The 27,428-nt window shown below is 35.4% G+C and overlaps 1 protein-coding gene across 2 annotated transcripts in view; it reads right to left on the bottom strand.

The window, feature by feature from the left end:
* The window catches only part of SP4 (Sp4 transcription factor), an 82,753-nt gene that overhangs the window by 9,668 nt on the left and 45,657 nt on the right, over positions 1–27,428 (bottom strand). For both annotated transcript variants that reach the window (XM_065939404.1, XM_065939405.1), the window contains exons 4-5: positions 25,270–25,498; positions 16,330–16,529 (exon numbers count right to left, since the gene is read on the bottom strand). In XM_065939404.1, coding sequence (XP_065795476.1) covers positions 16,330–16,529; positions 25,270–25,498 — 429 coding nt within the window. The remainder of the gene's footprint in view (positions 1–16,329; positions 16,530–25,269; positions 25,499–27,428) is intronic.

Here is a 27,428-nt window from a genome sequence, read left to right as displayed (position 1 = left end):
AAAGGATGTAACCAAAACGACTTTGGTTTAATAAATTGAATATAAAAAACCTGCATATTTTATCTAGATTATTAATAAAATGCCATGCTGTATGACACGACTATTCAAATACAGTATATATATGCACTACTATATATATTTATACATATAAAAAGGATGTAAGTAAAAGATGCAAACTTAGAAATTATGCAGATTATTTCCTAACATGATATAACAGTATTTCTCTCAGAAAAAAATTAGCTGAGATTTTCAAATGGAATCATAGATCTGAAGGGATGAATGGAATAAAACATCTTTTAAATTTTATTTATTTGAGGTAATCCATTGAGAGACAATTATCTAGCTGTCAGAGTCCTACCTATAACTTCATTTTCATGTTACCCTCAAACCTAAGCTAATACAATGTAAAAAACACATTTTATGAATATTTGTCAAAGCCTGTCATTCGATAACATATCTGCATATTTACCAATTAAAATAATTCCAAGAGTGAGCTAAGAAATTTTATTAGTTTTCAAGGGCTAGTATGAAAAACAAAACAAAAACAAAAAATCATAAACTGTGTGGCTTAAAGGCAACAGATATTCACTCTCTCACAGGTTATGGAACTAGATGCCAAAAATCAAGGTCTCAGTAGCACAATTCTCCCATCAAAGGCTCTAGAGAAGAATCCTTCTTTGCCTCTTCCTAGCTGTGGGTGACTTCTGGCAATCCTTGGCATTGGTTGGCTTGTAGGTGCAGCTCTCCAATGTTTCCCTCTGCCTTCACATGGTCTTGCCCCCTGTATATCATCTCTTTATTATACAGATGTCCGTCACTGGATTTAACACCCACTAGGTCCTAAATGCTAGGCACCCGGCATAGTTATAACTTCCTCTTAATGCATCTCATCTGCAAAGAACTATCTCGCAATAAGGTCACATTCACAAATTCTATGGAGTAGGAACTGTCTCTCTTTCTGGGAGACACAATTCAACCTACTACAGGGACATTTTTAAATGTATGGCATTTGTTATCGCAAAGCAAAAAACACACCCATTGCTCAATGGATAACTTCATCAAACATCCATCTGTAGCATCTATACAATTTCTTTCCAGACTTTCATATATAACTCACTTTACAGAAACTGTATTTTGATTTGTTCTTAAAACCTAATTATTCAAACTGAGAAACCTGTAGTCCCTGGATCCCTCCAATGCCTATTGGGATGGTCCTATCAGTCCCTCCTGGACACCCCTTCTTTTAGTAAGTACACTTAATTCTCCCCTATCATTAACTGGGGATAAAAGTAAATTAAAAGAGGGAGAAATGATAATTTGAGAGAAGTTATGTGGCTTAAGTTTTCTTAAAGTAGAAGACAGATAAGGGAAAGTTAAGTGGGAGTAATGAGAGATAGGAAGACTTGAGGGTGCTAAAGTATGAGAGTGAAAATATTTAGAAACCTATGAGCCACATGGCTGTTATCATTATTATTGATGCTGAGTGTAATGACTTTATTTTTAAAATAAAACTGTTAAATAATGTGCTTAAAAAAAAAAGACTTGAGAAGGTTTAGATAATTACTAAAGTAATGTGAAAGCTGAAAAAAAGAGTAAGATTGATAGGCTATTCTGAGAGACTGGCTGAGATTTGAGACCATAAAATTTGTAGACATCAATCTACATCATGAGAATTTTTTCATTTCCTCCTTCAGCAATTATCTGCTCAAACAAGAGAAGCCCTTTTGGTCATTTCCTTATTAATACTTTTTAAAAAGGCAATCTTATCTACTCTAAAGGTTTTAACTATCATCTAAAAATGGATGGCTACATCAGGATACAGTCCTAAAATAGGAATTTGATCTCCCAGATGTGCCATAGAAAGCATCATTCAACATGTCACAAAAAGAACTCATTAACTTTCCAATCCTTATAATTCTCAGAAATAAAAGGGGAATTCCTCCCCAAAATATGCAAGAGGCAATATCAGTAAAAACGGTGACCAAAACTTAACTCCTCTGTGAAAAGACTCAGAAAACTGGGGGAAAAATAAACAATCAAATCAACTCACTTAGACTCTGGAAATTAATCAAGGGTTCCTGTAACTCAGGAGTGTTTTATAAGGAAAATGGCCAAATCTTGATAAGAATAGCAAGTTTTATGGTGATTTAACTTGCTAGTTCCATTTACCATTTCCCAGCAGCTTGGTAGCCACCAGAGGGAGCAGAACAGAGTGAGAGCCCTTTCAAAACTTCTTTCCCAAAGAATCATCATTGCTTCTTTGGAGGACTTAAAATACTGCTGCAGTGAACATCCCTTGGAAGTGCTCCAATGCAAAAAGTCTTCCTCCAGGAATACAGAAGAGCATGTGTTTGTCTAAAACAATTACAGACAAGTATTTTAACTTCATGGATACCTGAAATAATGACTAATACTTGGGCCAAATAATAAAATAAACAAAAAATTTTAAAAAGCTCAGAGGTATGAGATAGCCATAGGGGCTCTAAAAAGTTCTGACATAACTCCTTGGAAGGTAGAAGCAACATACATGTTTAGGGCTGTGAACATACTCAGGAGAAAGGTTGAGAAGAACCAAGCTCTCATTTATAGGGCCTACCTTCCTTCGAGACTCCACAAAAGAAGGAAGAGAATGAGCACTGTCTGGCTGAGAGCTAAGGGAGCCCCAACATGCACACAAAGTCTCTCAGAAAAGAGGGAGAGATAACTGGTCTGAAAATTCCCCAAATTTGATAAAAAAACATTAATATACACATGGAAGAACCACAACTAACTTTAAGTAGGTTAAACAAAAAGAAATTCACACTGAGACACATAATAATCAAACTGTTAAAAAAAAAATAAAAAATCTAGAACGCAGCAAGAGAGAAGTGACTTATCACCTACAAAGGATCATCATTAAGAAAATCAGCTGATTTGTTTTTCATAGAGATCATGGAGGTCTGAAAGCAACAGGATGATATATTCAATGAGGTGAAATAAAAAAACCTATCAACCAAGAATTTTATATACAGCAAAAATATCTTTCAAAACTAAGATGTTTCCAGATTGATAAAAGACTGAAGGAACCTGTCACACCTATAAGAAATGTTAAAAGGGGTGGGTCCTTCAGGCTGAAATGAAAAGATACTAAATGATAACTAGAATACACATAAAAAAATAAAGAATGCCAGATGAATAAACTATACAAATACAAAAGACCGTATAAATGCATTGTTTACTCTTTTCCCCTTATCTAGTTTCAAACAAGACTGCATAATACTTATAAATCTGTGTTGAGGGGTACACCATATACAAAGATGTAATCAGTGAAAGGAACAGTATAAGTGGAGGCAGAACTACGTAGGAGAAAGTTTTTGCATGCTACTGAAATAAAGTTGGTATTAATCAAAATTAGACTGTTAAAAGATGTGAACTATAATACCCAAAGCAGGAACCACTAAGAAAATTACATATATATATAAAACATATATATATATATAAATATATACACATACATATATACATACCTATACCTATATAGGTACATATACCTATATATATTAAAAGAAATTACAAAGTAATTAAAATAACATGAGCAGTATTTGTTTAACACAAAATGTCAACAATGGAGAAACTCAGGAACAAAAAAGACATGAAGACAAATAGAAAACAAATACTAAAATGGCAGAAGTCTTTATCAGTAATTGGATTAAATATGAATTAAACTCTCCAAAAGGCAGAAACTGACAGGATAGATTTTTAAAAAATGACACACCTATATGCTATCTAAGAGAAGCTATCTTTAAATTCAAAGACATGAGGAGGCTAAAAGGATGGAAAACAGATATACTGTGCAAAGAGAGAGTTGGAATAAGTATACTAATACTAGACCGGTAAGATAAAAATTACTACTAAAGATAAGGAAGGGTACTTTATAATAATAAAAGTATCACTCCACCAAGAAGCTGTAACACTTAAGTGACATGTAAGTACCTACCAAAAGAGCTCCAAACCACAAGAAGCAAAATCAACAGAAGCGAAGGGAGACAGACATTCCACACTATATCCATCCTTTCCCTGAATTCTTCATTTCAACTGCAGTAGTCATCATTGATACCTTTCATCTCTTTTCTCACATTTAATCAGTCACCAACTACTGTTAATTTTATTACACAGACATCTCTTAAACTGGTCCCAAATACACCTTACAAATTCTGTTTTATTAGGATCTTACCAAAAGTTCCTACTGTCTTTGCTAAATGGTTTCAAAGTTATTCCCTAGAAATCTGTCCTCCATACAAATATCAAATGGTTGAAAATGAAAAGGTGACCATCTGATTATTAGCTGAAACTTCCAATGGTTCCTCATTTCCTACAGTTGCAGAAAAAACAAAAACAAAAACAAATCAAATATATGTAACATCCCATTGATCTCTGCCTACCTTTTTTAATCTATTGTCACAAACATCATGGTTCCCAAACACTGAACTGCTTGTGCATCCTGACATTGTATCTTCTCTTTCTTGTATAAGTTAGCTTCTAGTTCAAGATAAAAATTCTGACTCTGCTCCACCGACCAATCATGTAATTTCCTGGCAACTTCTCTCTCCAATTCTCAGTTTCTTCATTTTTAACTGGGAATAGCAGAAATACCTATATCATGTTACTGTTCAAAGGATGAAATGAGAAAGTGGATTTCACAAAGCCTTTAGAAACCCAGCACACTGAAGGAGATCAGATATGTTAACTACTACTGTGACTGCCTGTCTGAATTTATTGCTTCAGTGGCTCATTCTAACTCATCACTATATAACTCAACTTGGCTCAAGGACCTAAGTTTCAAGCCTTCATAAAGAAGTCAATCAACCTCTTAAGACTTAACGTTTAGTCCTTATTTATAAAATGGTGGAAATGCACAGAATTGTTTTCAGGAGTCCCTTTGGCTCTAGACACATTGCATGAGGCATATGTGTGAGGCTGAGCAACAAATTCTTTGGGACTGTTAAAATAAAAATTAACCAGAAAATCTCCCTCAATTTTTAGACTGCAATTCCTCAAAGATAATACTGTCTCATGCTTTTGAAAATGTTTCAATTTGCATACAGTAAAATTCGTTCTTTTTTCTACATAGTTCTATGAGTTTGGATAAACACATTAAGTCATGTAGCTATCACCAAACTTCCAATATAGAAGAACTGCTTTCACTTAAAAAAATTTCTTCTTGATATTTTTTTTCACAGTCAAACTCTCCTCCATCACACATTAGGAAACACTGATCTGTTCTCCATTTGTACAGTTTTGATTTTTCATCGATGTGGTTTTGTATATTAATGATTCATTCCTCTACTCTGTGGAGCAGTACTCCAACATATGGATATACCACAACATTTCATTCATTTACCAGCTGAAGGATATTAGGGTTGTAAACAGTTTTGGGTGATTATAAATAAATCTGTCATGTATATTCAAAGCTAGGGTGAACACTTGGGAGTGGATACGGTTAAGTGTATGTTTAACCTTTATAAGAAAATTCCAAAATGTTTTTCAAAAGTGCCATGTCATTTTGCATTCCCACCAGCAATAAAGTTCCAGCTCTGCAATTTTGTCAGTACTTCTAATTGTCAGGATTTTGATGTTCTTATTTCTTATTTTAGCCACTCTAATGGGTGACAGGTATCTTATGGCAGTATTAATTTGCATTCCCCCAAATAAAAGATGATGCTGAACATCTTCTCATGTGCTTATCTGTCACATGTATATTTTCTTTAGTGAAGTGTCCAGATCCTTTGCCAATTCTTAACAAGTCTTCATCTAATAATTCTAACATGTGGATCATCTTGACACTGAGTAATTCTGGATTGTATCCTGGACATTTTTTATATTATGTTATGGTGATTCTGGGTTCTATTACAAATCCTCTAGAGAACAGTTCTATTTTAGCAAAACAACCCTTTAGGTTCATACTAAAAATGACAGCTTGCCTTCTTTGATCAGTAATTTCAATATTAATTTATTTTTAAAGATTTTATTATGCTCTTTGAGTATGCCTAGCACATGTCAGAAATTAGGTGGTGGTTTATAATATACTTCAGTCTTTGAGGCCTCTGCTATGGTTCTTGGCAATTGTTCTGTGCATGTACAGTTCAGAGTTGAGTCCAGAACTTAACTTTATTCCATACAGAAAATATGGGATTACCTTTTACAGATCTCTACAAACTTATCCTCAAACTCTCCAACCCCCAGGTGTCCTTTTTTTCTGGATTCTCTGGCCAGAAAGCCAGTATTCTGGGGGCTGGCGAGGGGGGTTCCTTCATTGTCCTGCACATACATCATGGTTGGCATTACCTTCAGAGTGAAATGACAAAGAATGGAAAAAAAAAAAGTAATTCCCCTCATATTCACTGAAAAACAAGGGCCCAATATTTCCTGATTCCTCTAACCAAAGATAAAGGTATTTTCTCAATATTTTAGCTGCTTATGCAGACACTACTACAGTGCAACCCACAAACAGGCTGGCCTTGGAGTCAAGCGCCCCTTTTCTCTGCTCTCTTGCCAGATATACATGGTTTCTCCTACAGTGTTTGCTGTTTATACCTGCTATTCAGGGCCCACAGGGCCAAAGTTGGTAGAACAAAAGGAAAAAAAGTCCTGTGAAACTCACTTCTATTATGCATTGTTATGTAAGTTTAACTGGATCACATTTCTGCAAATAAGAATAGAGATCATCAAGGAAGAGGATATATTCTAAAAAAGAGCCAATTTGTCTTTTGTAGAACTCTGTAGAAGTATGGAACTAAAATAATGAGAGGGAGACATGGAGTATAAAACAGTAAACTGAAGCCTATACATGGAATATTAGCCCTACTGTTAAAAAATTGGGGCAAAATATTTGAGAATTTCTACCTGAAGAAATATGGCCCCACGCTGTAATACTACACATTGATAATTAGGTCCCTTTCAATATAACACACAGTGCCCCTACCCAATTTCCTAAAAAGAAGACCACCAGTTAACAATGATTTCACAATCATTCACTTAAATATTTGTCAGTCACCTTCATCATCGTCATGATCATCATCACCACCATCTAAACAAAAGCCCGGGATCACTGGACAATGCACGTAAGCCTACCGCAGACAAAGTGAAATACAGATGAAGAAAATATGACCTTGGAGGAAACAAGAGACTTCCAGTAAGCTCCTGTATTTATACAATAAGAACAAGATGTATATTATCAAGGGTGAAACAGATCACCCGCCCAGGTTGGATGCATGAGACAAGTGCTCAGGGCTGGTGCACTGGGAAGACCCAGAGGGATGGGGTGGGGAGGGAGGCGGGAGGTGAGATCGGGATGGGGAATACATGTAAATCCATGGCTGATTCACGTCAATGTATGGCAAAAACCACTACAATATTGTAAAGTAATTAGCCTCCAACTAATAAAAATAAATGGAAAAAAAAAAGAAAAATCACTCTTGGAAATTAAAAAAAAATTCAACAAAAATACCTGAAGCTAAAGTTAAGGAATTTCATTGAAAATATAAGAAAAGGTAAAAAGACAAGTAAAAGAAAAGCTGTAAAAAAAAAAATCAATATAGGGAGTCCAACATACATCTAGTAAGAGTTCAAAATGAGCAAAAAATAAAAAAGGGTGAATGAATGGATGTAGGGTGGTGGGGGAGGACCCAGAATTGAAAATTTCATCCAGAACTATACCATAAATGAAAACCTATGCTACATGCATAATTATGAAATTAACAGACTACTAAAGATTAAAAGAAAGCTCAGGATGAGGGCATATCAAAAGGATGGAGAAGGCAATCTGAAACAACTTTCAATGGCCAGAAATAGAACAAAGTGAGGAAGATAAGGAATACAGGAATATCTGGTTTTATTACGCTTTCCTTTACTGTGCTTTGCAAATACTTTTTTTTTTAATTGAATGTTAGTAGTAATCTGTACCCAGCAGTCTATCAGCTGGATATCCATTTTCCCAACAGCATCTGCTCACTTCGTATCTCTGTGTAACATTTTGGTAACTGAAATATTTCACATTTTTCCATTACTTTATATTTGTTAGGCTGATATGTGATCACTGATCTTTGATATCACAACTCACTGAAGGCTCAAATGACAGTTGACTTTTTCTTTTTTACAGCAATAAAGCTTTTTAAAATTATGATATGTACGTTGTCTTTTAGAATGCTGCTGTTGTTAGTCGCTAAGTTGTGTCTGACTCCTTTTGCAACTACAGGGACTATAGCCCACCACACGTCTCTGTTCATAATTTCCCAGGCAAGAATACTGAAGTGGGTTTCCATTTCCTTCTCCAAGATGTAACACTTCTGTATGCTTAAATAGACTATAGTATTATGTAAACCTAACTTCCACATGCACTGCGGGACCAAAAAATTAGTGTGACTGGCTTTACTGAAGATATTCACACTTCACTGAGGTCATCTGGAACCAAAATGGGACTATCGCTGAGATGTGCTTGTAATGATGAAATTGGATGATAACTCAAAAAATAAATATCCGTAAACAAATACCATCAGTTCAGTTCAGCTGCTCATTTGTGTCCGACTCTGCAACCCCATGGTCTGCAGCATGCCAGGCCTCCTTGTCCATCACCAACTCCCGTAGTTTACTCAAACTCATGTCCATTGAGTTGGTGATGCCATCCAACCATCATATCCTCTGTCGTCCCCTCCTCTTCCCACCTTCAATCTTTCCCAGCATGAGGGTCTTTTCTAATGAGTCAGCTCTCTGCATAAGGTGGCCAAAGTATTGGAGTTTCATCTTCAACATCAGTCATTCCAATGAACACACAGGACTGATCTCCTTTAGGATGGACTGGTTGGATCTTCTTGCAGCCCAAGGGACTCTCAAGAATCTTCTCCAACACCAGAGTTCAAAAGCATCAATTCTTCGGCACTCAGCTTTCTTTATAGTCCAACTTTCACATCTGTACATTACTACTGGAAAAACCATAGCCTTGACTAGACATAACTTTACTGACAAAGTAATGTCTCTGCTTTTTAATATGCTGTCTAGACTGGTCATAATTTTCCTTCCAGGGAGTAAGCATCTTTTAATTTCATGGCTGCAATCACCATCTGCAGTGATTTTGCAGCCCCCCAAAATAAAGTCAGCCACTGTTTCCCCATCAATTTGCCATGAAGTGATGAGACCGGATGCCATGATCTTAGTTTTCTGAATGTTGAGCTTTAAGCCAACTTTTTCACTCTCCTCTTTCACTTTCATCAAGAGGCTTTTTAGTTCTTCTTCACTTTCTGCCTTAAGGGTGATGTCATCTGCATATCTGAGGTAATTGATATTTCTCTTGGCAATCTTGATTCCAGCGTTACTTCAGCCCAGCATTCCTCATGATGTACTCTGCATATGAGTTAAATAAGCAGGGTGACAATATATAGCCTGGACGTACTCCTTTTCCTATTTGGAACCAGTCTGTTGTTCCATGACCAGTTCTAACTGTTGCTTCCTGACTGCAGACAGGTTTCTCAAGAGGCAGGTCAGGTGGTCTGGTATTTCCAACTCTTTCAGAAACTTCCACAGTTTGTGGTGACCCACAGAGTCAAAGGCTTTGGCATAGTCAATAAAGCAGAAATAGATGCTTTTCTGGAACTCTCTTGCTTTCATGATGATCCAGCAGATGTTGGCAATTTGATCTCTGGTTTCTCTGCCTTTTCTAAAACCAGCTTGAACATCTGGAAGTTCACAGTTCACGTATTGCTGAAGCCTGGCTTGAAGAATTTTGAGCATTACTTTACTAGTATGTGAGATGAATGAGTGCAACTGTGTGGTAGTTAGAGCATTCTTCGGCATTGCCTTTCTTTGGGACTGGAATGAAAACTGACCTTTTCCAGTCCTGGGCGACTATTGAGTTTTCCAAATTTGCTGGCATACTGAGTGAAGCACTTTCACAGCATCACCTTTTAGGATCTGAAATAGCTCAACTGGATTTCCATCACCTCTACTAGCTTTGTTCATAGTGATGGTTCTTGAGGCCCATTTGACTTCACATTCCAGGATGTCTGGCTCTAGGTGAGTGATTACACCATCACGGTTATCTGGGTCGTGAAGATCTTTTTTGTACAGTTTTTCTGTGTTTTCTTGCCACCTCTTCTTAATATCTTCTGCTTCTGTTAGGCCCATACCATTTCTGTCCTTTCTTGAGCCCATCTTTGCATGAAATATTCCCTTGGTATCTCTCATTTTCTTGAAGTGACCTCTAGTTTTTCCCATTCTATTGCTTTCCTCTATTTCTTTGCACTGATCACTGAGGAAGACTTTCTTATCTCTCCTTGCTATTCTTTGGAACTCTGCATTCAAATGGATATATCTTTCCTTTTCTCCTTTGCTTTTTGCTTCTCTTTTCACAGCTATTGGTAAGGCCTCCTCAGGCAGCCATTTTGCTTTTTTCATTTCTTTTTCTTGGGGATGGTCTTGCTCCCTGTCTCCTGTACAATGTCACGAACTTCCACCCATACCACAGTGGTGAAAGTAAATGACGGAATAAACAAATCATTGGGGAAGAAAGTATAAATCTTCATTACACAAGAGGCACAACTAAAAATTATATGAACAGTGAGGGGAAGAGAAAATAGTCTTTAGTACACCATAGTAACATCACACAGAACATTACACTGTATCTTCAGGCAAGATGCAATGAGGAATGCTAAAAGTGAAAATAGTATTTACTTTAAAGAAAAAAGCAGGACATTTGTGTAGACTCAAAGAAAAGCCTCCAACATATTTACTAACTACTATGGTTAAGTCCACAAATTCTTGATGCGCTTCCCTCGAGGCTATGGAGCTTAATAAATTTTCCCCTTGAATACTGAATGGACCTAGTCACTTGCTTTAATAAACAAAACCTGGAAAGGAAAAAAGAAAAACCTTACAGTGGATATACCTAGCAAGTACTATCTTAACTAACTCATTAACATTAACATCACCAATAATAAGACATATTGACATCATGTACTCCCTGATAGATGCAATTAGACACAGACAATTCATAACCTCAGTCTAATCATGAGAAAATATCAGGAAAGCCCAAATTGAGGGATATTCTACAAGATACCTCATCTTACTTAAAGTGTTAAGGTAAGAAAAAGATCAGGGGAAAAAAAATGAAATTTCACAGACTTCAGGAGTAAAGATCTATGACAAATAAATGCAATGTGGTACTCTGGACTGAATCCTGGAAGAGAAAAAGTATATTTGTGGGGAAGCCTGTAGTTTAATTGGTAGACCTGTACCAATGTTAATTTCTTAACATTGTATTATGGTAGGTGTTAGCAATAAAGGAAGCTAGATGAAGAGTATTTGTGACTTATCTCTACTATTTTTGCAACTTCTCTGTAAGTATAGAATTACTTCAAAATAAAAAGTTAAAATAAGCTCTTAAAAGCTAGTGGGGAAAAATTAGGTCACCTACCAAAAAATAAGAGTAACAGTAACTTATTATTAGTAAAACAGATGTAAGAAGACAATAGAGCAGTGCCATTAATGCTTCAAGAAAATAGTTTTCAACCTCGAATTCTGTGTTAGCCAAACTATCAGTTAAGTTGAAAAGCAAAAGTAAAGGCATTTTCAAACAAATTTACTTCCCTATGCCTTTCTGTAGGAAGCATTTCAGAATGTTTTCCAGAAACAAAGGGAATAAACTGAGAAAACTGAGGATGTAAGATCTTGAGAACACTGGATCCAAACCAACAGAGCAAGGAAGAAAGGTTTCAGGATTATAGCTGTGCAGCAGTCCTAGAGAGAAATCAATCAGTGCTTGATCAGAAAGCTGGAGACCTCCAGGAACAAGGATAAACTGGGCGGAGTTGACACTTCTCTTGAAAAGTTAAAATAACAAGAGGAGGTGATAAAGTTAACCAATGCAAGGGGGAAGAAGTCAATGTGAATCTTCGGGGAAAAAAAATACACAGGAAACATGTTACCCACATAATCATAGTCCATTACATAACCATAATTATTTATTAATTTTCAATATTAAGCACTAAGCTATATAAAATAGGCAGTGGTTATTAAAGAAAATTTAAGTATTTTAACATTAAGAGAAAGACGAGAGAGTAAATGTTTAGGTGAAAGAAGTTAGAAGGTGGAAGAGATGGAAACTGAAGGACAGACATGGCAACACGCTATCACAGAGAGGTGTGTCATGATACAACATTTAGCCTACACGCAATTAAAGAAAAGACTCGAAGTCACTGGTGGTATGAGGTGAGGTAAATTATTTTGGGAGGAGTGTTGATTTCTGACAGTTTGTAACTTAGCGTCCCTCTTTAAAAACAGAAGTATATTGATGTACAATATTATATAAGCTAAATAGGAGCATAACATAGTGATTCACTATTGTTGAGGTTATACTTCATTTAAAGTTATTACAAAATACTGGTGATACTTCTTCTGTTGTACAGTATATCCCTGTAGCTTATTTTATGCCTAATAGTTTGTACCTCTTAATCTCCTACCCCTAAATTGTATCTACCCCCTTCCCTTTCCCTATTCTTAACCACTAGTTTGTTCTCTATATCTGTGAGTCTGTTTCTTTTTTAAGAAAAGAATATATACACTAGTTCATTGTATATTTTACATTCCACCTGTAAGTAGTATCATACAGTACTGATCTTTATTTCATACCACGTACTGATGGACAATGAGGCTGCTTCCATCTCTAGGTAACTGCAAATCATGCTGATGTGAACACTGGGGTGCATGCATCTTTTCAAATTAGTGTTGTTTCTTTTTCCCAGAACATATACTCAGGAGTGGAATTGCTGAATCACATGGCAATTCTATTTCTAGTTTTTTGAAACCTCCATACTATTTTCCAGAGTGACTGTACCAATTTACACCGCCACCAAGAGTATACAAAAGGGTTCCCTTCTCTCCACATCCTTACCAACATGTTTTCACTTGTGTTCTTTTTAATGATAGCCATTCTCACAGTGAGGTGGTTTTGATTTGCATTTCCCTGATGATCAGCAACGTTGAGCAGTTTTTTATGTGCCTACTGGCCACCTGTGAAGTAAATTCTTAACTCTCACTGCATGAAGTCAGTAGTGTTTAATACTGATATATCAATAAATAACAGTATATGCATATTTTACAGATACCTTGAGCCATCAGAAACAGTTAAAACACATGATTTACTCCAGGGAGTAGAACGGGGTGGTGGGTGGAGACTTGGATTAACAACTGAAGCTCTTCTACTTGATTTCATTTTTTCCGAGTTTTTTTTGTATTAATATAGCCAATTAACAATGCTGTGATAGTCTCAGGTGAACAGCAAAGGGACTCAGCCACACACACACACACATATTCATTCTCCCCCAGTGATCTGATTTTTAAAAATACCATATGTATGAATCATTTGGAAAATTTTTAAATTTGTTCTACAGAAAGCAAAAAAAAAAATATTCATTATTTCTCAACAGTGAAAAAAGATAACTCATTTATTCATTTACAGTGAGGTGATGACTGAGTTTCTACTTAGTGCACTGGTTGGGTATTAAATAAAAAACTGTTCTTGCCATGAAAGACCAAGGCTTTTAGCTTAACATGTTAAATGCTTAATCAATACTAATTTATTTCAAAAGATATTGTTTCATATTCTTTTCAACAACTTTAATAAACAGAGTGAAAATTACTGATATTATGTCCTTAAAAATAACAAGTATCTGATGCTAAGTCAAACATTTTTCAAAATAACATGTTTAAATAAAAAATTTCATGAATGATGTATTCAAGATGTTTGAAATACTGAAAATAAGCTTTAAGTACATTAAATTCTGAATTATTCAAGTTATTATAAGATGATAATGATGGGGAACATTTAAAAAAAGAAATTAAGCCTCCAAATAAGTAGGAAAAAAAAAAAAGAAAAATTATGCCTCCAAATCATTAAATCTTTTGAAGTAAATGTTTAAATAAATTCTTCAATAAACTTATCTTGTGTAATCTCTATCAGTATGGATATACAATAGAAAGGAAGCTGAGAAAATCATTGTTTCTCAAAAATGGTGAAATCACAATGTGAGTAGTTCCAGATTTTCTCAGCTTCCCTAATCTGTCCCATTGCTAAGTCAGGGTGGAAATACTGCATCCAGTAATTCTGGCAGAGTAGTTTTCTATACAGATATCAATATTGCTATGGGCTTAATTTTTAATCACAATACATTTGCCAATATGAAAGGTGAGGTGGCATCAGAAATCCCAGTGCAATATACTACAGAAAGCTTTTAAAACTTTAATTAAAAGTCTTATTTTTAATATAATGCTAACTCAGTGATTGAGCCATTACACAAAGACTCATCTGTATTACTAACTTGTGTGCATATCAAACCAAGTAATTTTTATTTATCACTTCAAAGAGATCTAGCCATCATTATTTCTTCTCTGAGATTATATTGCAATATATAAAATAGAGCCGACTTCTAGCTTACAATTCTTTTGTTAGAATCAAATGAGATGACGTTTTTCAAACACCTGATATTCAGGAGCTGATCAATAAATGTGAATTCCAGTTCCCCTTTCGTCCTTTATGTACCTTGATTCAAGTGAACTGCTAATGTCTAATTGAAAAAAACCTACCGAAATCACTGTTTTCAATAATTAAATAGAGTCCCCAAAATATAAACTATACATGTTCTAAATACAGCACATCACGTTACGTGCCAGAAAAAAGGGAAAATTGTCCAACATATCACGACTTAATACAAGCTTCTATTAAAACAGTATAGTATTGCTATAGGAAGAGACAAATAGATAAAACAAGAGCATCCAGAAATTGAGCCATTCTCAAAGGGGACATCAATATATGAGAGAAATTCCATTACAAATCAATGAAGAAAGAACTGAACTATTAAAAAAATGGCTTTCCACATGGAATAAAAATAGAATAATATTTCCTTTTTAGGAAATTATCAAAAACACTCTAGGCTAATAAAAGATCAAACTTATGAAAAGAAAACCTTAAAGCCAGTATGAAGAAAATGTTTTTAAAAACTTTATCATCTTGGGATGAAAGAAAATTTCATAAAAAAAGTAAAAGGGATATATTTCATATTTTATATTTGACTAAATAAAAATGTAAAACTTCCATATGACAAAAGGTGGCACCAAGATAATAACTAGCAGTATGTGAAAACCTTTTGCAAAATATAAATCAGTAAAAGGAAAACAATAAAAAGAGCAGAAAACCAAAGATAAATGACCAATAAACATATGAAAAGCTGCTTCATCTCACTATAATCAGGAAGAATGAGAATTTAAAAAATCAGAAACCATTTTAGACTATAAAAAACTTTCAAAGCCTGAAGCTACTGGGTACTGGTGAACATACAGCACAGTGAAAACTCTTGATCAATCCCTAGAGAGTAACAGAGATGGTAATAGCCACTTTGGAGACTCTAGTGTTTATCTAGCAAAATCAAACATACACATTCCTTAAGATCCAGTAATTCTACTTCTTGTACATGTTCACTGTATGTTCAAACCAGTAAAGTCTGTGACAGCAAAAAAAACTCGAAATCATCTAAAGAGTATGGGGACTGGATTACATAGTGTAGTTAAGTTGTGATAGAATACTACACAGCAGTTAAAAGAAACAGACATGTACTCAAACACATACATGTATTTGTGTTTGATATGAACTTGGATAGATTACAAAACATAAGTGAAATTATGATACTGTAATATATCATTTACATAAAAGTTTTACAGAACACACAAAACAATATTTCATATATATATCCATGAATAAAATATGTAAGAGTATTAAAACTATACTAAAAACTTACACTTTAAATTCATGGTAGATGTCTTTGGGAGGTAGGAGGACAAAGATGATGTTAACTTTATATGATTTGTTTTGTTAAAAAATAACATGTTAATAGCTGTCAATTTTGAAAGAGTTTAGGTAGGTATTTGTCATATAATTCTTGATACTTCACTCAATTATCTGGATTATAAAAAAACTAATTAAGATCACCAATAAGATGGTAACTCAACTCTCTTTTAAACTGACACAAAGTAATATACATCAGTTCGACACACTAAGAAAAAAAGATAAAACGAATGGAATAAATTCCAAGTCATTTAATTATGCTGATAAACCTTACAAAAAATAGAAGAAAATATATCTCAGAAATAAGGTAAAAAGTTTTGATCTTAAACATCTTTCATTTAATCACTAAAATGAATGATCTCTCTTTAAGTTTTTGTATTTTCAATTTCATAGCTCACTATCACTAAAAGTTTCATCTAAGCATTGAGAAAAGAAGTAACAAGACCTAAAATAAACCAACTAACCTGTATGAGTTCTTCTATGTCTCTGAAGCTCATCACTTCTTGTAAATCTTTTGCCACAAAACATCCAGTTGCATATAAAAGGTCTTTCTCCAGTATGCCAGCGAAGATGTGCTCGTAGGTGAGATGTTTTGCCATAAACTTTTCCACATCCTTCAATATGACAGATATGCTGTTTCTTTTTTCCTGGTTCATTACTGCCTCTACCAAAACCAAAAAACAAATATTAATTATACTTCCAAACGTCATGCTTATAATTAAGGAAAAATAAAAGGGAATCAAGGTAAATTAAATGATGCTTTCTAAATGGGTTTTTAAAATCATGATGTCACAACTATTGTTAAAAATCAGAAAAATTTCAATTAAAGAAAACAGGGCTGTGGAATAAACTCAAAAGTGCAATGAAAATATGTTAATTTTAGAGAATGCTACGTTCTGACATGGAATTCCTGTTTATTTCCTAGTAGCTTCCTCCCCTGGGAAAAAAAATCTTTAAACTTTTCAAGACATGTGAACATTCTTCTCTAAAACAGCAAAATATGGTGATCCTCATTTAAAAGTGTAAGGTTCAGAGTTTCACTTCCAAGAAAAACAGCGTGAAGGGCTCCGTGGACGTATTCCCCAGTGAAACTAGTGAAAATGATAACAAACAAAGCAAATACTATTTACAATCTCTGGAAATGGCCTTATGAATACAACAAACAAAGAAACATTGATTCATGAAAACCAAATAGAATTTGGTAAGAAGAGTGAGAGTCTGTTGTATTTGAACCAATACTCACGCTGTCTCTCCCTCCTCCTTCCACCTGCCTTGATAAAGAAATGCTATAGACTGGTGCAATCAACAACACTGTTCCCTCTGCTCCCACCTTCCAGTTGGTGGGTTATCACCTCAACACAGGCAGGTCATCAGTATTTCTCTTCCTACCTGCTGTTGAGGCTAAGTTTCAGGTGAGTGTGGCTGACAGATGAGGAACAACCTTCTTCCATCCAATTTCAATTTCTGAGACACAGGCTGAACCTTGGATAAAGTGCTATGAAACCACTGAAGTCCAGATTACCCTAGACCCAGCTCATATGTAGTTCATAAATCAGAGGTTCCAAGCCTGGCAGGATATAAAATCTGAGGCTACTATTGATCTCCCTGTTCGCAAGTGCTCATCTTCTGGGGCATGGAATATATGGGGAGAAATGTGCCACTGTCCCACTATCCCAGTTCAACAGCCATGACACAGATACTGGCCAGAAGGAGAGCATACCGTAAAACATCAGGCTCCAAATCTCTTCCTAAGAAACTGATTTCATTTGCAACGAAGTGTGGAAAGGTCTAAAGATGCCCTTACAAACAGAACAGACAGGGAGGAAACCAATAGATATGTTGGTGAAGTAAGCAAAACTGCAGACTGTTATGCTGCCAGAAAAAACTGAGGAAAAGAGGTAGCTGGTAGGAGCCCTACAGGATCAAAATGAATTTCAAATACAGACCTAATGCTTGCCCTTTTAAACTCTGACTGGATCAGTCTGTGTAGCAATATATGCTTCAGGGCATTATTAAAAACAACCACCAGTGGAGTTTAACAGCTGGGTATGGTCAGGGAAAGAGACACCCCAAAAGATCCATACCCAAACTGCTGTCATTCCAGGGTAACTAAGGAACAAGATTCATATTTTTGGGGGGGGGGGTATTTTTCACAAGAATAATTCAGCTAGTCACTAATCAATCAGTCAAACATCAATAACAAGCCAGGGGCAGGAGGAGGACAGACGGCAATACTAAAAGTTGCTACAATACATTACTTCACCTCTAAGTTTCCAACAAAAATTATGAGACGTCCAAAAGTCACAAAGAAGGAAAATATGACCTATCCATGAGCAAAAAAGCAGGCAAGAGAACTGTCTGTGAGAGACACCAAATTTAATAAGACTTCAAAGCAGCCATTATGAATATGTTCAAAGAAGTAAAGGATATTACGATTAAAGCAGAAAAACAAGGTATAATGACAATTTCACATCAAACAGAGAATATCAATAAAGAGCTAGAAATTATTTTTTAAAGAACCAATGAGAAATTCTTGAGATAAAAGGTAAAACTGAAATGAAAAATTCACAAGAGGGACTGAAGAGAAGGAAGAAATAGTGAAACTGAAGGCAGTTCACAGGGATTATGTAATCAATCTGAAAAGCAGACGAGAGAACAAAGAATAAACAATGTCAGAGAAATGAGGGACACCAACATATGAATGAGGATACCAGAAGGAGAGAAGAGGGAAAAGGGGAATAGGTGATGAAGCAGAAAAAATATTCAAAGAAATAACAGCTGAAAACTTAGGAAAAACATTAATCTATACTTTCAGGAAGCACAACAACTGCAGGTAGGATAAATGTAGAGATCTACAAACAGATATTGTACACCAAAAGCATTGAAACCTGAAGACAAGGACAAAATCTTGAACAGCAAGAAAGATTAAATGCTGGCTTCTCGGCAGAAACAATGGAAGTCAGAAGGTAGTGAGAAAACACAGTCAAAGTACAAAAAACAAACACACACATAAAACCAGAAAGCCTCAAACAAGAATTCTATATCCAGCAAAGTTATCTTTCAAAAATGAAAGTGGAATAAAGATATTACCAGATAAACCAAAAACTAAGAGAATTTGTTGCCAGCAGACTTGCTCTGCAAGAAATATTAACAGAAGTTCCTTAAGCTGAAAGCAAGTGAAACCAGCAAGTAATTCAAATATATATAAAGAAACAAAAGTGCTCTAGCAAAGGTAATTATGTAATTATAAAGGATAGTGTAAGTGTGTATTTCTTCTCACTTGATTTAAAAAGCAATTTTATAAACAGTATGTATAAAATGTATTGTCAAGCCTATAGAGAAACACAACATATGCAACATATTTGCCAAAAACAGCACAAAGGAGGTGGGTGGGAGCAAAGCCATACTGAACTATAAGGAAATGACCTCAAATTCAAGGGAATAAATAAAGAGAACCAGAAATCATAAAGTTAACATAGCAAAAGCAATATATACATGCTCATTTTTCTCCATTTCTTTAAAAGATAAATTTATATAAAGCAGTAATTATAACAATGTATTGTGGGGTATGTAACACTTGCAATATCTATGTATAATAAAAATACCACAAAGAGAAGGACAGATCTACATAGGGGGAAAATTTCTATAACTCACTGGAATTAAGTTACTATAAATCTTAAACTGACTAGGATAAATTAAGCTATACATGGTAAGGCCTACAGCAACCATTAAAGAAATATGTAAGTACAATGAAAAAAATAATTAATGAATTAAAATGCTGTATGACAAATTAAAATGATATATTATTAATTTAATTCAAAAGAAAGCAGTAGAGGGATAGAGGAACAAAAAAAGGACATGAGACAGAAAACAAAATGTAAAATGGCAGGCATAAATTTATTATATCAATAATAATATAAAATATGAACAAATTATATATATATATTCATCAAAAGGTAGGTTCTGTCAGATTACATTTAAAACAATACAAGAGTCATTATGCAATGTCTATAGCTGACACACTTTACATTTAAAGATACAAAAATACAAAGAAATTGAAAGCAAAAAGGTGGAAAAGGTCTCCTGAAAACAACCACCACAAGAAAGCTGGAGTGACTATACTAATACCAGACAAAACTAGCTTTAAAACAAAAGACGCTATTAGAAACAGAGAAATTTGTTAAGGATAAATGAGTCAATCCACCAGGAAGGTATAATAATTATAAACATACATTCACTTAAACAACAGAAACGAGAGGGCCAAAAGAGAAGTAAAAATTGACAGAAAATGAAAGGAGAAAGAGATAATTCAATGCTAATAATTACAAGTTTCAATTTACCTTCAATATTTCCACAAAACAACTAGAAGAAAATCAGTAAGGGTGCAAAAGACCTAAATAACACTTTAAATGAATTAGACCTAACAGACATCCATAGAACACTTCATCCAACAAAAGCACTCTTCTCAAGTGCACATGGAATACTCTTCATGATAGATCATATGTTACAATGTGAAACAAATTTCAATAAATTTAAAAAGACAGAAATAACAAAATTTTCTGACCACAATGAACTGAAACAAGAAATCACTTATAGGAGGAAACTGGGAAATTCATAAATACGTGGAAATTAAACAATATACTCCTAAATAATCAGTGGGTCAAGGAAGAAATAAAAGACACTGAGATGAAGGAAAACAAAAACACAACATACAAAAACTTAGGCCATACACATAAACTGATGCTCAGAGGGAAACTTATAGCTGTAAATACCTACACTTAAAAAGATCTTACCTCAAGCATGCCAGAGCGGCTATCATCCAAAAGACAATAACAAATAACAAATGTGGAGAAAAGGGAGCCTTCATGCACTGTTGTTGGGAATGTCAATTTGTATAGCTGTGACGGAAAACAGTATGGATACTCCTCAAAAACTTAAAAAGAGAATGACCCTAACACCCTGGAATGCCACTCCTAGGTATTTAAGCAAAGAGAATGAAATACTAATTAGAAAAGATACAAACACCCTATGTTAACTGTATCATTATTCACAATAGCCAAGACACAGAAGCCACCAAAACACCCATCAATAGACGAGTGGACACGATACACATGTATGTGATGTGTGTACACACACACACACACACACACACACACACACACACAAAATATAACATCAGTCAGTCATCAAAAGGAATGGAATCTTGCCATTTGTGACAATGCGGAAAGACCTAGGTGGTACCATGCTAAATGAAACAAGTCAGAAAAAGGCAAATACTGAATTCTTTTACTTATACGTGGAATCAAAAAAATTAAACAAATTACAAACATAACAAAACAGAAACATATTTAGAGATAACAAACAGGTGGCTGCCAGAGTGGGAGAGGGGAAATAAGGCGAGCGAGACTGAGAGGCACAAACTCCCAGTTAAAAAAGTAAATGAGTCAATGGGATGAAATATTCAGTGTGAGGAATACAGTCAATAGCTATGCAATAAATTATGTACAGTGATATATCATAGAATTATTGTAATTATTGTGATTATTGTGAAACGTACAGAAATTGTTCGGTTGCTAAGTCTTGTCTGGCTCTCTGCAACCCTATGGACTGGGCACACCAGGCTTCCCTGTCCTTCACCATTTTCCGGAATTTACTCAAACTCATGTCCACTGAATCAGTGATGTCATCCAACCATCTCCTCTGTCGCCCTCTTCTCCTCCTACCCTCAATTTTTCCCAGCACCAGGGTCTTTTCCAGTGAGTCAGCTCTTCACATCAGGTGGCCAAAGTATCAATCCTTTCAATCAATATTCAGGGTTGATTAACTTTAGGATTGAATGGTCTGATCTCCTTGCAGTCCAAGGCACTCTCAAGAGTTCTCCAACACCACAGTTAGAAAGCATCAATTCTTCAGTACTCAGCCTTCTTTATGGTCCAACTCTCATATCCAAACATGACTACAAGAAAAACCATAGCTTTGACTATACAGACCTTGAGTCACTATATTGTATAACAGGAACTAACATATAGTGTTGTAGGTCAATTATACCTCAAAAGCAAACAAACTCACAGAGAAAAAGAGATCAAATCTGTGGTTACCAGAAGATGGGGAAATGGATCAAGGCAGTCTAGAAGGTACAAACTTCCAGTTCTAAGATAACCAAGTACCAGGGATGTAATATACAACATGATAAATAAACACTGCTACATGCTATATATGAAAATTGTTAGGACAGTAAATCCTAAGAATCCTCATTGCAAGGAAATTTTTTTTCCTATTTAATTTTATAGCTATACAATATGATGTTCACTCAACTTATTAACATAACCTTTCCATGACATATTAAGTCATATTATTATGCTGTACACTTTACATTTATATAGTGCTGTATGTCAATTATATCAGCAAAACTGGAAGGAAAAAAGATCATAAGTAACCTAACTTTTCATCTTAAGACAATGAAAACAGAGCAAACTAAAATAAAGCAAGCAGAAAAAAGAAAATAATAAAGAACAGAGCAGAAACTAATGAATTCGAGAATACAAAAACAATAAGCAAAAAAAAAAATGAATGGAACCAAAAGTTAATTCTTTGAAAAGGTTAACTAAACTTACAGCTGTTAGGGAGACTAACCAAAAAAAAAAAAAAAAAAAAAAACACAACAAGGAGAGAGAGGGAGAGAAGACTCAAGTTACTAGAATCAGAAATGAAAAAGGGAACATCACCACTACCAACTTCACAGAAATAAAAACGATTATACGGCAATACCAAAAACAATTGTATGCCAATTACTTAAAAAACTATCAGATGAACAAATTCTTAGAAATATACAAAGTACCAAAGCTGACTCAAGAACAGGATACAACTCAGAACAAGTAAACAGGATTAATTAGCAGTCAAAAAAGTATTCACAAGAAAAGCCCAGGATCAGTGAGTGTCACAGGTTCATAAAAACTTTTAAAAATTAATACCAGTTCTTCACACTCTTTAAAAAAAAATCAAGCTGGAGAGAAGACTTCCCAATGAATATTCTTCCCAATGAATATCCTTCCAACGAATATTTGGGGTTGACTTCATGTCAATCCCCAAGGAAATAAACTCTGAATATTCTAATGGGAGGACTGATGCTGAAGCTGAAGCACCAAAACTTTGGCCATCTGATGCAAAAAGCTGACTCTTGAAAAGACCCTGATGCTGGGAAAGACTGAAGGCAAAAGGAGAAGGGGACAGCAGAGGATGAACTCTGTTGAGATACTATCACCAGCTCAATGGACATGAATTTGAGTAAACTCCAGGAGACAGTGAAGGACAGAGGAGTCTGGCATGCTGCAGTTCATAGGGTCCCAAAGAGTCAGACATGACTTAGTGACTGAACACCACCACAAACTCTTTCAAAAAATGAAAACTGGACAAGAAAACTTCCCAACTCAAGAAGCCAGTAATACCCTTGTCAAAACATTATAAGAAAATCACAAACTGATACCACTCACGAACATGGATGTAAAAATCCCCAACAAAACAGTGAAAAACCAAATCCAGGAACAGAATTACATAGCATGACCAAGTTGTATTTATCCTGTGAATGCAAAAGTACTTTAACATTTGACAATCAGTTAATGTAATATATTATACTGATATAATAAAAAACCAAAACTACATGATCATCTCAACAGATGAAGAAAAAGCATCTGACACAATCAAAAATACTTTCATATTGGGTGAGCTGGAAGACTTGTACACCAAATGTTAAATGTTACCACAAAGCCAAAGTCATCAACACAATGTGGTACTGGTATAGAGACAGACATACAGATCACTGAAATAGAACTGAGAGTCTAGAAATAAATCTATATGTCTATGATCAACTGATTTTTGACAAGGGTGCCAAAACTATTCAATGAATGGGGAAGGAACAGCTTTTTAACAAATGGTGTTGGATGAACCCGTAACTCACACCATTTACAAAAATTAACCCCCAAATGGACAAAAGACCTAAATGTAACAACAAAAACTATAAAACTGTTACAGGAAAACATCAGATTGCAGACATCAGATATGACAATGGATTCTTAGATATGACACCAAAAGCAGAAGCATCCAAAAACAAGAATCGACTTCATAATTAAACACTTTTCTGCTTCAAAGGATACTATTAAGAAAGTGAAAAGACAACTCACAGACTGAAAAAAAAATTATTTCAAATCATATCTCTGATAAGGAACCTGTATCAAGAATATAACTACTGATACTATAATTCAATAATAAAAACACAAATAATTAATTAAAATGAGCATGAGATCTTAATAGATAATTCTCTGATGAAGACACACACATGGCCAAGAGTACACACACAAAAGCATACTCTACATTACTTGTCATCAGGGAAATGAAAGTCAAAACCAAAAACTTGTGTAAGTGTTTGCGTGCGTGCATGCTTAGTTGCTGAGTTGTTCTGTGGCCCCATGGACTGTAGCCAGCCAGGCTTCTCTGTCCATGGGGTTTTCCAGGCAAGAGTCCTAGAGTGGGATGCCATTTCCTAACTCCAGGGAATCTTCCTGACCCAGGGATCAAACCCGTCTCCTGTACTGTAGGCAGATTCTTTACAGCTGCTGAGCCACTGAGGAAGCCCATACATAACATATATATGTAAGAATATTTATAGCAGCTTAATAGCCAACAGACAGAAAAATTCCAAATGTCCATCAACTGATGAATGGATAAGTAAAATCCTTTATTATCTATAAAATGGAATATTATTTTGTTCAGTAAAAATAATGAAATACTGACATATGCAATAGTACAGATAAACTTTGAAAACATACAAAGTGGATGAAATCAGTCACAAAAACCACATATTATGTGATTCCCTTTATATGAATGTCTAGAATAGGCAAAACTGTAAACAGAAATTAGTTCAGTGGTTGCCTCGAGCTGGGAGGGATGAGAGAGTGATGGCTAAAAAATACAGGATTTGTTCTCAGGGGAATAAAATTGTTCTAAAATTGTGGTGATGGATGTACAACTCTGTGAATATATTAAAAACCAGTGAAATGTACAGTTTAAATGAGTGAGTTGTATGGCATGTAAGTTTTATATCAATACAGTTGTTTTAAAATTTTACAAAATAAATGAAAAAAGACAACCATTAAAAAGTATAAGATACATGCTAAAGAAACACTGAGATCCCATTCCTAGAATAGCTCTATTCAATTCCTTTCATAACAGTATTATATCTTAACTCTTGGGTTATAAAGCTAGTAATGTTCCAATAGTCAAAGTACTCAGCCAACGGGTTGGTTTTAACTAACATCCTATGTGCCTTCATTACATGTAACTATTCATTACATGTTAGTTATTATTATACTAGTCTCCACGGAGTTGGGTAGTGGCAACAGAGCATTTACCTTCCTTCTCCTTCCCTACAATTAGGACAGGAACAGGCAACTCTTCGAAGCCTCTTGCCAGGCTGCACTTCTTGATCAGAAGCCTGCTGGCCTTGCTGCAAATGCACTTGTGTGAGTTGGTCAGGACTAACAGCACCTATCGTTGCATTAGCAATTCCTCCAACTGCTACAGTTACAGGAGCTATGGTAGCCTGTTGGACTTTCACTCCATCTTGTCCTTGCTGCTGACCTAAAAATGAGAGGGGGAAAAAAAGAGTATTACAATGCTTTATATTCCTAAAAAAAGGATTAAAAAGATTTCCATAGGACACTTAAAAACTACGATATTTATTCTAACAGATAATCTGTGTAAAGTACAAAATCAAAAGTGTTAATGATTTATACTATGTCGATCCCCCTAAAATATAATATTCTAACCTTAGCAGCTCAGGCTGCCTCTATATCTGGTTGATGGGACCATCCATAAATCATTAAATCCTCTTGGGGCTTAATTTCTCCATCTATAAAATGAAGATTAATAATCCTTGCCACTTACCTGCCTCACAGAACTGTTGTGAGGATCTGTGAGGCACTATTTGAGATCCTTGGATGAAAGATGTTTCAGAAATAGAAAGTATTATTATTACCATTTCCACACTCAGCAACACACCTCATTCACTCCATGAAATTACAGGAGTAAAAAGTAACTGAACAAAGGATTAGGTTTTAGGGACATTTCTCATTCCTGAATACTTTAAATGAAGCAAACAACTCTTTATTGATGAGTCTTTTTATTTTATTAAGTAGTTATTAACTAAATGCAAAACCATTCATGATTATTAGATTCTGTCACTAAAACCACAAAACAGACATTTTTCTCTGGTGCTCAAACAAATCGAGCTCATTCCCTTCTTAGGGCCTTTGCGCACACTCTCCAGTCTAGGCCAAAATGCCTCTGCACCCAGATCTTTGCACAGTTAACTACTTAGTAACAGTCTGATCATAGTTCAAATCTCTCTTCTTTAGAAAATGCCATTCCTGACCACAACATCTAAAATAGTTTCCCCTCAGTCTGTTTGTTTCATCAAATTTTCTCTTATTTAAATTATCATGTCCTTTTATTATTTTTCTGTCTTCACCTCACTCCTGGATGTTACAGGTCACAGAACAGAAATCCTGCCTGTTATGTTCACTGCTGCATCCTCAGCTGTAAAACAGAGCCCAACACACAGTAGCCACTCAACAGTTGTTGTTCAGTCCCCCAGTTGTGTCTGACTCTTTGCGACCCCATGGACGGCAGCACACCAGGCCTCTCTGTCCCTTACCATCTCCCAAAGTTTGCCCAAGTTCATGTCCATTCCATCAGTGGTGCCATCCAGCCATCTCATCCTCTGTCGTCCTCTTCTCCTGCCCTCAATCTTTCCCAGCATCAGGGGCTTTTCCAATGAGTCAGCTATTTGCATCAGATGACCAAAATACTGGTCAATTTAACATAAGTCACTCAATAACATAAGCTTAATGAAGAAGAGTTTAAAAGAAGAAAACATTTTAATGACATTGTGATCATATCACTTCCATGCTCAATAAAACTTTCATTTATTCCCCATTGACCAAAGTCTGCCATTCAAAGGACTCTACCATAGGAACTTGGCTCCTGACTCACTAATTTCCTCCTAATGGCCAAATCCAAAGTGCATTGTCTCAATAAACTGCACTGCGGCACGTTATACCACTGATCATGCCGTCCTTAATACGTGGCTGTTGGAGCTAAGTGCCTACATCCTCAGAAGCTCGTCCTTTTTGTTAGCTCTCCCTATCAGCATTTAAACCTAAAGTGACATCACATTCTTAACAGATTTACCTACACTGGTTGCCTTTACTCCTCATTCCCCGTTCTCTTCTTCAACTGCTGAAATTAGGTGTCTGACCCATTGCTCTGCTAAAATAATGACAGAACGAACAATTTCTCTGATGGTAAACCGCAAATACTCTTCCCTTTGCTCTTCTTTCATGGCTGGAGCACCTGCAGCTGCCAACCCCACCCTCTTCGTGAAATGCTCTCCCCGTGCTCCTCTGCTGCTACCCACCACTGGTGTTCCTCCTCCTCCTCTGACCATTCCCTCAGAATTCCCACTTCTCATTCTAACTTGCTCCTCTGGTTATTCACCCACTTTCATAAC

The sequence above is a fragment of the Muntiacus reevesi genome, chromosome 6 (assembly GCF_963930625.1).
Source record: "Muntiacus reevesi chromosome 6, mMunRee1.1, whole genome shotgun sequence".
NCBI lineage: Eukaryota > Metazoa > Chordata > Mammalia > Artiodactyla > Cervidae > Muntiacus > Muntiacus reevesi.
Note: the sequence above shows the minus strand (reverse complement) of the source record. Positions and strands in the feature narration are given on the sequence as shown.